This window comes from Nelusetta ayraudi, unplaced genomic scaffold, assembly GCF_046127955.1.
Source record: "Nelusetta ayraudi isolate G7.1 ecotype Tasmania unplaced genomic scaffold, CSIRO-AGI_Nayr_v1 ptg000135l, whole genome shotgun sequence".
Taxonomy (NCBI): Eukaryota; Metazoa; Chordata; class Actinopteri; order Tetraodontiformes; family Monacanthidae; genus Nelusetta; species Nelusetta ayraudi.
Genome location: NW_027466185.1, coordinates 17,150,001 through 17,161,545, shown reverse-complemented (window position 1 = coordinate 17,161,545; position 11,545 = coordinate 17,150,001). Strand labels below are relative to the sequence as shown.

General features: G+C 40.9%; 2 protein-coding genes across 2 annotated transcripts in view; one reads left to right on the top strand and one right to left on the bottom strand.

The window, feature by feature from the left end:
• Nucleotides 1-757: 757 nt before the first annotated feature.
• Nucleotides 758-4,415, bottom strand: LOC142877268 (recoverin-like). The gene is made up of 4 exons (XM_076011739.1): nucleotides 4,307-4,415; nucleotides 2,359-2,938; nucleotides 1,979-2,090; nucleotides 758-1,789 (listed from the first exon to the last, which is right to left on the bottom strand). Exons 2-4 carry the CDS (start codon nucleotides 2,737-2,739, stop codon nucleotides 1,704-1,706), a joined length of 579 nt encoding a protein of 192 aa, XP_075867854.1. The 5' UTR covers nucleotides 2,740-2,938; nucleotides 4,307-4,415; the 3' UTR covers nucleotides 758-1,703.
• Nucleotides 4,416-10,085: 5,670 nt separating this feature from the next.
• The window catches only part of LOC142876952 (coiled-coil domain-containing protein 106-like), a 5,110-nt gene continuing 3,650 nt past the window's right edge, over nucleotides 10,086-11,545 (top strand). Inside the window, exons 1-3 of the mRNA XM_076011237.1 lie at nucleotides 10,086-10,441; nucleotides 10,956-11,108; nucleotides 11,227-11,418. Of these exons, the coding sequence (XP_075867352.1) occupies nucleotides 10,399-10,441; nucleotides 10,956-11,108; nucleotides 11,227-11,418 (388 nt within the window). The 5' untranslated portion in view covers nucleotides 10,086-10,398. The remainder of the gene's footprint in view (nucleotides 10,442-10,955; nucleotides 11,109-11,226; nucleotides 11,419-11,545) is intronic.

The following is an 11,545-nucleotide window of genomic DNA, read 5'->3' as shown; positions in this document are numbered from 1 at the left end:
TTGCACACAGCTTATTCCCGTGCCCAACAATGCAAATTGTACCACACTGAACAAATATGTCAAAATGTAATATTCTTCTTCTGTTGTCTTTGCTTTTTGTTGGTGATAGAACTTTTAGAGGGTCCAGACAAGTCCCTGTGTGAGGTTAGGCATTCCGAATGGCCCCTTTGGTTTGACTTGTGGTTTACCCGGTGCTCACTGGGTATAATCTTCTCCTCTCCTCCATAGCGTCCACCACCATGTACACAAACATGCAATGCAATGCAAAACAAACCACGGCTGCAGGCCCCTCTATGTTACCCTCTTCTCACGATGTCGCATTTCGTATGCGTTTGCTTCTGAACAGACGCCTCGGTGACATCGCAGTTCAAATTGTTTACAATGATTACATAACAGTAGAAACAGATTACGTCAGCGGTGGGTCCTTCGCTGCAGTGGAGACATGGCAGAGTGTTTGCTCAATTACGAATACAACTTGAATTTATCGATTGATCGTTAAATGGTTGTACAGTAATCACATATATAAGATCAGCCATTTATAACAACTTCTTTACCGATCAATTATTAATTGCTTATTTTCATGATGATTGCCAATGATTCCTATCAGGTGTTGCTAAAGTAACAGTGCGGGTAGACAAAAGACAAAAGTTTTGTTCTGGAATGACTTTGCATGACAATTGCTGGATCCTTACATACGTTTTTTTTTTTTTTTTTAATGTTAAATGAACTGCCTTAATGCACAGCTTCACAACAGTCATTCTCTGTGATGATGACTGATTATCTCATCTTTTGCCCAGTGCTGTTGCACTGCTGTTTCCGATAACCCACATTCCACCTTAAAGTTACACAGCTGACGCGATGCAAAATTAGTACTTTATAAAATATGTGACAACAATACCAATTTTATTTTTAATGAAATAAAAAGGAAGAGAAATAAGACGTGTGACACGTTACAGCTCTATTACAAGTTTATCGTCTGTTGTTCTGAAACAGTTTTCAGTTCAGTTCCAAGTGGACTTTAATATGCTGTTGCACTGATCCACATGCAGGATAGTGCAACATTGATAAATGGGCACAAAAATGTAAACAAATTGATAAGGGTTAATGTCCTATCGTTTTGTTGTGCTTCTATTAAATGTTTCAGGGTCAAATGAGAGATTATAGACCAGGCAGGAAGACAAAGACAACACAGATTATTCTGCCTGAACCACAGAGCCATAGCTTAACTTTTTTATAGGGAATAAAACTAATCTTCTAAGATTAGATCCTAAAGAATTCAAGCTTGTTTTACCTCCTACTTAAAAAGAAAAATGTATTCCCCAACATATACCCCTTCATTTCCATCTCTTTTCATTATTTTTAGCCATAGTTTATAATCCACCAGGGGATTACGAGCACACAATCCAAAACCCATTAATTGGAGACAGTGTTACCTGTCCAGAACAGTATTGTGTGACAAGAAGAAAGCAGCCAGTGAGAGGAGACGTCTCTCTTTAGATTTGATCTACTCATTGACAGAACTGTTTTGAAGTGCAAACATACATGTATATAAAAACCTTGCAGAAGATTCTGCACTATTTGGGGTTAACCATGCTGCCTCAAAGCGTCGCCGGAGATATCACACTGAAGGTGCAGTCGAGTTGTGGAGTGAAGTTGAGGTGACAGGACTGTAGAGTACCAGTGACTATCAGTTGAAGGAGGAGCTACTTCGAAGGCTGATACTGAATCAAACGAAGGGCCTCGTCATTCTCCAACACTCCCTGGATAAACTCACCTTCAGCAACTCGCTCTGGGGGAGGAAAAGGAAAAGATATGCATGACTTATTAAAGGTAATTCGGCAGAAAGAAAAAAAATGAAAGACTACATCATCTGTATGCACAAAGACAATCAGCTTTCGTGTTAGTGTTGTCTACAGAAATAAAGTCAATTAGAGAGTTTTCCATTTCCAAATCTGCCTTGATTTGATTAGTTTCTCACCAGTTTCACCCTTGTCAAAGAAGTTCCAAAGCTTATCCGCCCTCTTCTCTGCTGTGTTTTCATCCCCAGGCAGTCGAGCCACCTCATCCTTAGGAATGAGCTTAAAAATTGCCTGTTGGGAAAATAAACAAACAAACTAGTCATAGATAGAAAACTGCTACTTTTTTTTAGGCTTACCTCACATCTCTGATCTACAGCTGAAACGTTTTACACAGTTATCGATACCCCAAGCTTTATTTGACACAGAAATGTTTTGCCAATGAAAATTCTCATGACTATCGTCGACAAATCTCGCTATGCTGTTGCTGTTTAAAAAAGCAACACTGAGATGCAACATTGCCCTTCAGGTGAGAAAGGGCCGGCCTTTTGCAGGAACTCACCGTGCAGATTTCCTTGACCTCCGACTTGGTAATGTATCCGTTTTTGTCCACATCAAATAGCGAAAAGGCCCACTCCAGTTTCCTGGTGGTCTTTCCCGTTGACGTCATGTGGAGGGCGATGATGTACTCCTTGAAGTCCAGCGTGCCATCGTCGTTTGTGTCGAAGGATCGGAACACGTGCTGGGAGTAATTCTGGGCGTCGCTGTCTGGAAAGAACTTGCTGTATATGGCCTGAAACTCTTCTTTCGTGATGCGCCCAGTCGGACACTGCCTCTTGAAGTTTTCGTACCACTGGACGATCTCTGTCTCTGTAAACTTGGTGTTGAGCTTCAGTTCTTCCAGGATCTCCTTGGACACGGCGCCACTTTTGGTGTTCCCCATCGTTGATGGCTGTCGATCGATGTGGCCGAGTTCTACCAAAGTCTGACGTCGATTCCCCGCAGCTCTTCAATGGACAAGCTGAAGCACGACTTTAAACTGCCTCCTTGGGTTTGTCAAAGTTGTAAAGTGAACACTATTCCTGCGACGCTGCTGTATCCTTCTTGATCCACTTCCTGGCCTCTGACTCAGCCAGCATGTGCTGTGAAAAGAGTGGAAGCCGCTTGGTAAGCCCATTAAGCCAATCAGCAACTGGTAAGAAGTGTCACGGACAAGGTTTAACCAGGTTCAAGGCTGAAGTGGATTTATATTCATGAAAGTGGTTCATATCTGCCATGCAGGAAATATTTGAAAAAAAGAAAGAAAAAAAAGATCTATTATTTTGTCAGACTGGCTGATTCTCAGTTCAGGATTTCCTTTGTTCAACCATGTGATGAGAAATTCAGGGAGAGTGGGGATCTAATTTCTGAGCCAAGACATTGTTCTGAACCAGTTCACCTTGAATTCTGCAAGCAAGCAAGTTTCAAAACCTCAGTAATTCGGTAGCTTACACTGCAAAATGTTTGGCAAAATTGTATGGGTTTTATTTTCAAGGCTTTTCTTTCTTTTATTATTCAGTAGATGAAAGGACTGCCACATGGTAATAAACGATTGAAAGAGTCCAGATGCTGCTGTAGATGGCAGTGTTTGTCACTGTGAGCATGGACGGTGAAATCACGACTGTTTGAGGTCTGTCTGTTTCTCTCTCTCTCTCTCTCTCTCTCTCTCTCTCTCTCTCTCTCTCTCTCTCTCTCTCCCTCTTCCTCTCTCTCTATCTATCTATCTATCTTCTACTTCTTCTCACATATCAAAAAGCGCTACCTACAAAGGATATAACAATAACAATCAAGCATAAAATAACAACTACAACAACAAACACACAAAAAACAAACGTATAATGTTATTCATATTTAACATAGAATTTAAAGCGCTGTCAGATGTAATTATGAAAGCGTAGCGATTCTAATAAAACAGACACAAATGAGAACCTATTTTTTTTTAATCTAAGGATCATTACAAAGTGTTATCTTCTATTCCAGTGATTTTCAACCACTGCACCACGGCACACTAGTGTATTATCCTGTATTTACACTAATAAATTATCCAGTTTCACTTAATTGGTATAAAACAAACATTCCATTGTCGGGTGTGTCTGTGCTTTATAATTAATGTAAGCCTATTTTCTTCCCACATTTCCACCCAGGATATTAGCAGGCCCAGGTTTCAAACTGAGTATGAATAAATTAAGAGATTATATTGTCATTATTAAGCTTTAAAAAAATGTCATTTTGTAATATTTTTGGTTGCTGGTGCACCATGGGATTTTTTTTCAATGTAAAAAATGTTAAAACAAAAAACAAACACTTCCATTGAAATGTCAAGTTTCCTTTTAAATGTCAAGATGAAATTAGTTAAAATACATGATACTGCTAAAATTGGTTTGAAATAAACTAGCTATGGAGCTCTACTCAGAGTAGTTAGTGCCTGAATATCTCAATAAGTAAGTAAAATTAGTGCACCGCTTTCCTACCTGTGTGACCAGCTGGAGCATGTAGTGCTGCTCGGTCTGCGAGCAACAGAGGAAATCAGCCGCCTCTCCCTGAGACGCGACAATTAATCTCAATCTCAATTAGGCGGAGCCAGAGCAACAGCCATGTGGAAGACCAAGGTAACCTGGCGCTGCACTTTTGATGTTGCTGCCATCACGTGATCAGACACATTAATTGATTAAGTGTCTCTGATGTAAGAGTGATGTAAGAGGAAAAACACGCTCAGTGCATCCCACGATCCAAATGATTTGTTTTCATCAACTTAATGTAGGACTAAAGACCAAGAAATGACATGTATAAAACAATTTAATTATTAGACTCCCTATTCACAATTCAGTTATGCTACTGTCCATACAGAGTGGTTATATTAATGGTTCATGTTAGATTATATTTTGCTCAGGAAGAATTGATTCCAATGTTTTTACTTATCACGGTTCAGTCGCTACACAATGAGCTGACAGGAGGGCTATGAAACAGGTGAAGGCTGAATATGATTGAAGTCGAAGCTTTGACATAATACAACAACAACAACAACAACAACAACAACAACAACAACAACTGACCCAAAGCACACCTATATGTACCTTAAACCTGTTGAGCATGACATAGTTCACACAAACACACACACACACACACACACACACACACACACACACACACACACATTGCTTTGGTGCTGTTGTGGCTACCTCCACTCTTTATCTCAGGACGGGAATAGAGCAGCTGCTACTGTAAGCTCCCTTTGGCACACCTCTGATCTCCCCCCCACCCCGCTTGTAAATAAAACAACTTAATTCCCCTGCTTACGTGCACAGGCTAACTTCAAAATCCCTGGATGCCTCCCCTTTTTGGCTCCAGGGTTCCATGGCTACCCAGGTGATTTGGATTTTGCAATCTGGCTGCTGCAACTTTTGGCAAGATCAATTGGAAGACATTAAGACACAATGTCACCTTTGAAGTCTAAATGTACCTCGTGGCTTTGTAGAGATTAAACTCTAGTTGCGCCTTTCGCTAACCGACAGTTCATATTACCAATGAATTTACCGGCAATTCTCATATTCACCATGCATAAATTATATGCACAACATACATATTGGATCGCATTCCTGCTTACTTTGGCTCATGCAAACGTCTGATAAGGTGATCAGGTTTTTTACACTCCAGAGTTGTAAAGCCTGAATTACCCTTCTGGGTCAAATCTCCACTGAAGGCTATGAGCCACTGACACCTCTACTTTACTCTACACTGTCTGGACCATAGCAACTGCACTCATTGGTCAGGAGCTCCCCCACCCACATAGAGAAGATTAGGGAAAGACTCACACAAGAAGTTTAAAAACGTGTTTGTATAACCCTTTTCATACAGCTTTGCAAATCCCCAGAATTCTGAAGACTATTGTGCCTGTAGTATGTCTGTTAAGGTTCTCAGTCATCCAGTTAATTTTAATGTAGAAGGATTAAGTTGAGACAACTGTCCTTGTTCTTGTGATTTTGTTTAAGATTGCAAGAACAAGTTCAGTTGCCCGGTTAAGTTAAGATGAGGCAACTGGACATTTCTATATTGTGCCTATAGCTGTCATGAACCTTGCAAACATATTAATTTTGGTCTTGATTTTTCATAGATTCCACAACCGCTTAACTTTCTTTATCGCTAGTAGGTGGAAGCATACAAAAGCACCAGGAAACTACGAAAAGCAGCTGTGAAAAACAATTGCAGAGGAAAAAGAAGCTACCGTGAGATGTCAACAATGGCTTCTGCTGTAAAAAAAAAAAAAAAAAAAAAAAAAAAGGCATGAAGGGTCCTCTCCTCATTCATGCTTGTAGGTTTGAGTTTGAGTTTATTAGGATCCCCATTAGCATGGCAAAACCAGATATTCTTCCTGCAGTCCTCGGTGTACGGACAACATGGTAAGTTCACTATGCTTTGAGAATTTATGGCCTATATGCACTCATGTATATCTTCACAAACACGGAGGCTACGCTTCAAGATCAGCAAAGGGCTGATGCAAAAGTCTACATCAGGCTTAACCCAATCCCAGCCGTTGGCATCAAATGAGATCTTGGTTTCTGAGTAATTGTTTTGAGTAAATCGGGATGAGTCAGATGAACGTTGTCAGGTCCATTTAGGGAAATTGGAACTGCGCTGAAGAAGACTTTTACCTCCTCGTCCACATATAGGTCTTCCCACTGTGGCTTCCTTCACTCTTTCAAAACCATCTGTACACCTGGCCTAGATGTGTTCATTGCCATCCTCCAAAAATGCAGGAGGATGTCCTCAAGATGCAGGAAGATTGAGGACACAGGATTGGACAAGAGGGACTGCACCAGGACTGTTGTGGCATTTATCCTACCTGAAAAGTAAATAAATAAAAATAGTTCAAAAAATAAAGTTTGCAGATGCAGTGCATCTTCTGATTTTCCAAGCAGGAGCATGTTCCCCAGCAGATGAATGAGTTGAAGCATGCGCCTGCACTGCCACTTGCAACCTCACAGGTAGCTCAACTTAATTCACCTCTTGAATTGTTTTGAAGAGGTGAAGTTATAGGTTCACTGCATCTTCCAAGCTCCAATATTTGGGATGATTTGACCAAATTAAACTGAAATACACATTTTAATTTTGCAATCAACAGTGCAAATGCTAAATTTGGGAGGTGCCTTTGTTTGTTTTTTGGTACCTCCAGCCTCATCTAGATCATTCCACTTTGGGGAGAGGGATTTTCCCCTCAGGCCACACATACTAAAGAGCCTTGATATATTGGATTAGGATTTTTGTCTGATTGACCCTTTGGGTGAACCTTCCACTGCCAAAACCCAACCTTTAACCCACAGCCGGGTATAGAGTGAGTTCCAGGAAAGAGAATCCTTTGATTGAAGAGAGTGGAGGATTAAAATGGAGGAGCAGAGGGAGACACGGAAGAAGTGAGGGCGGTGATGTTAGGCCGTAAGAGGGATTTGGCAGCTACGTTAGGCAGAGCACAGGCCTATACAAGAAGTGGAAAACAGTGACCTTTGTCAAAGCACTGCCGATTAATCTTGATATGTCTGCATGTGTTTTTGTTGAGAGATGCTGAATCTGGTTACCCAGATTGGTATCATGGCTTTCGTTTAATTACTCTGTGCTTCATTTCTTCAATCCTGGTGTCACTCTTTTTTGTTGCCACTGAAGTGTTGTGTGTAGATTCTTTTTGCAACAAATTGTAAAGACAGTACTTTCAAATGTAAATGTTTCATTTCATCCATTAAATGGCCACTTCATACAGTAATAGTTCAATTGCTTGTTAACACAAACAGCTACAAGGCCAAGCATGTGGCAGCAACTCAGTGGATTTATGCACTGTTTATGTAGATGTGGTGAAGTTTGAGGGGGCGATGCCTTTTCGATGTCAGAGGTCAGAGAAGAATGAGCAGGGTGGATCAAAGAGCAGCCAAAAGGCAACAGCAACTCAAATAATCACTGGTTACAATCAAGATGCAGAAAACGATCTCATGGTCCAACCTTGAAGAAGTGTGTTTGCACTCTTCTACTTTCTACTCAGTGACTGTTTCATTTGTTTCATGTTTTCATTGTAAATAATTACCTTATAATAGTAAAACTGACATATTTTTGTTTAGAGATTGTGTATATATGTATTTTGTATTGGTTTGTGTTTGCAGCTGTGACAATTTGGCATAGGAATGGACCTTTTTGAAATGCTTGGTGATTTTCCTCGGAAGGAACAGGTGAGAAAAAAAGGTGGATCTGTCTCCAGAAACAACAATGTATAAATTCTTATAGTTTCATATGTTTCAATAGACTCCAGTAGTGAAAAAAAATTCCAATGCATCTCTACTCTCCAGAAGATGAAATATTTCTCACTGTTTACAGCCTCCTGCAAAGGATTGGATTTGTACTCTTCTACTTAAAACTGATGCTTTGTTGAGACTTCCATAGGTCAGGAAGAGAACTAACTTGTTGATTTACAGGACTTTGTTGCAGGAGGACTTCTGTCATTGCTGAGGAGTTCAAAAATGAGGAGACAGTTTAAGGTAAAAAAAAAAATGCTTTATTGAAATTTAACAAATGCATGTTAGAGTTTAAAAAAAGGGTTGTAAAAAACTAAAAACATATGTAAATGAAGTGTGCGTGACCTTTTTACTGTTAACACTGCCTTGTTTTTTTTCTCCACAAGGTTAAGAAACAGTGAAGTTAAACGGCTCATATTATGACGTAAGGAGCATGTATCAGCTCATTAATACTGACGAACAAAGGCATCGGATTTTCCTCGATGTCTCAGTGTTGGCCCCTGTAAGTGCGGATTTTGCGGCTGAGGTTGCGAGCCAGCCTGTCCACAGCACTGCTTATGTGTCCCAGCTCTTTCTTAGATGTGAGGCCATCGATGTTTCCACTGTACCACAGAACCCATCCAGCCATAGACATCAGCACAAGCAGAGCCCCTGCAAAATGAATCAGAAAGTTGTGACCTGTAGAAAGACGCTGATTGTCCCAGATTCATTGGGAATGCAAAGGCAGATCTGACAAAGCTGCATTTAACACCGAGAGCAACAGGTATAGTTTGTGTTCACAAATGAAATAATCACTTTGCACCATCCAAAGACAGCAGTGGCCTATTAACACTCAGCTTTCTACTTTTCTAATTAATGAGTCTGAATCCATTTTGTTGATTAGACTTGAGCAGGTGTTGCCTGACTGACACACATGATGCAGGGTTAGTGATGCACAGATTACATGTAAAAAATAAATAAAAATAAACAAATAAACTACTGGTCCGCTAACAGATTTTAGATTTTAAAGTAAATGTATGAGTAAATATCAGATAAAAATCATTTTATCTTATTTTTTTCTGGGCGTTTTTTCTGTTGTCCTCAAGATAAACAATCCTAGAAACTGACAAGACCAACTGCCAGTATCAAGGTAAAGTTTGATATGGATAGTTCTTGTGATGACTTTTAATTCAGACTAGGCCAGTAAAAGTATATCTCATACCAGTGTAGACCAGCAAATCCCCAAAGTCCCGTCCTTCGACCTCCAGTGGGGCAAAGACTCCCATCAGCAGAGCGGCTCCTCCCAGTAAATCCAGCAACACAGCAAAGGCAAGAGCCAGTTTGCAGTGGGAGAGGCGATCACACAGTGCCATAATGTGACTGTAAGAGGGCAAGGAAGCAAAACACATCATTCGCATTTACACAACATTCGACTTCGTTTCAGGTTAACTGACGTACAAGACCTTAGAATTTGCTGTTTTAGAGTATGTTTCTATTCAACCACTGACTTCAGGTTAAGAATGCATCATTAGGTTAAGACTTCAATTCCTAAACAAAATACAAGTACACTAATAAACAACTATCTGGTTGTGTCGATTTTTCCCGTGAAGCGTTTTTGACACTCTGAACCGAGTATGAATCGCTCCCTTCCTCAGATATCGCTTCAATTTCAATAATTTTACATTACATACAACACAACATACACAACATCAACAACACATGCATTAACATTTCGTGAACTTACTTAACGTTGTAGCCCTACAACGTAAAAGTGGATCAGCGGCTGCAGAAAAACCTCTTGATTTTCTTTACTTCCGCCCTTCCGTTCTTCGTCGCTTTCTGCTTACCTGACCACGCCCTCAGGTGACACACTTCCGGTCTAAAAGTCCTTCGAGTGAAAGGATTCTCCTGTCGTCTTAGTATACCACAAAATAACTTTTAAAAATCGTTACTTTGGTTTAAGCACTTTCCAAAACAACAACAACAACAACAACAAAAACACCTTCTGTAAAGGTAGCGAAAATTACGAAAACAAGTTTGGACGAAAAGCCGTAGTGCGCATGTGCGAAACGCCTTGCGCATGGTACACCTGTTGAGGCCACTTATAATCAGGTAATTGCTGCTGAAAATGTGGCCAGTCGTGCCGGTGGAGCATCAGGTGTGCGTCGTTGCAAGCTGTATTACAAGAGTATAACTGAACACACCAAAGCGCTGCGAGCAGATAATAGCACGTCGAGCAAACCGCCCGAACTAACGCGGAGTTCCACCGAGATTAGCGCAATAACTTTTCCGCCCGAAAAGAGAGTTCAGTCATGAATCCTCCAACCAGCAGAGACGGCACCGCCACCTCGCCAGGTAACGGCACCATTTTGGGGCTAAATGTCGTGTCAAACCATGGCAGTTAGTGCTAAGTGTGCCAGTGCTAGTTCCTGTTATGGTTGAATGTTTATTATAACACGAGAATAGCTCACCTGTTCGCTCGGCTGTCGGCGACTGCTCCATCTGTTTGCTAACGGTCTGTGTTTTGTTTTTGTTTGTTTGTTTTATTTTTTCAATTATTTTTTATTGTTTTTTGCTTTTCCCGTACATTCAAGTTAAGGTCGCACATACTTGACAATGTGGGGGTTTCTGTCAATTTAGAATTTGTCACTTTTAAATCTAAAGTTCTTTAATATTCACAAGAAACACGAAGTAAGCAATGTCTCAGCTATAAAAATACAAGGCATTTTTATGTTTATTTATTATAATTGATATGGTTTAGTGTGTTTATAAAATGCTGACAAAACTGCTGTTTGTTCACTTTCTTTGTCTGTTTTAACATTTGAAAAAAGAGTGCTCTCTCTTCTGCTTCACTCATCCGTGTCATTAGAGTACTGTGTGCCTCAGTCGTCATCGTCTTCATCGGCAGGAAGTGGTGGCACAGGTTTGTATCTTGACGCCTACGAGGTGTCTTTCCCCCTTGAAGAGAATGCCGAGAGGCCACCGGTGTATCACCTGAACCAGGGCCAGCAGATGATTGATGGTACGCCTAGTGTACTACACTTGAACCACTGCAGTGACAATTGCTCTCTGAAAGCGAGAGTTGTTCACTCTCCTCTTCTCATGTTTTCCTCTCCCCACTCTCTACCCTCTTCCTGCAGAACCTGTGGCGCAGGAGCCTCCTCACCCACAGTACAGCCCCTTCATCCTGGTGTCAAACCTGCGAGCTCACCTCTACGTCGCTCTGGAGAAGAATGCCTGGCTGCAGAAGCGCATCGAGGAGCTGGAGGAGGAGCGCAACTTCCTGCGCTGTCAGCTGGATCGCTTCATCGTCAGCATGAGGGGCCCAGAGGGTGAGCAACTGCACTGTCGCTGATATATTTGCAAAGTGAGCAATTAAACAGATGTGATAGTGCTTGATTACTGGTTTATTTTCTGCAAGATAAAAGACCAGATGCAATCAACATCAATCAACACAGC

Bases quoted from the DNA above. Each gene is read 5' to 3' on its own strand.
- LOC142877268 (XM_076011739.1), bottom strand. From the start codon at position 2,739: ATGGGGAACACCAAAAGTGGCGCCGTGTCCAAGGAGATCCTGGAAGAA. The intron at 2,091-2,358 runs GTGAGTTCCTGC...TTTTCCCAACAG, and splicing joins AGGTCAAGGAAATCTGCACG to GCAATTTTTAAGCTCATTCC. The intron at 1,790-1,978 runs GTGAGAAACTAA...TTCCTCCCCCAG, and splicing joins CTTTGACAAGGGTGAAACTG to AGCGAGTTGCTGAAGGTGAG.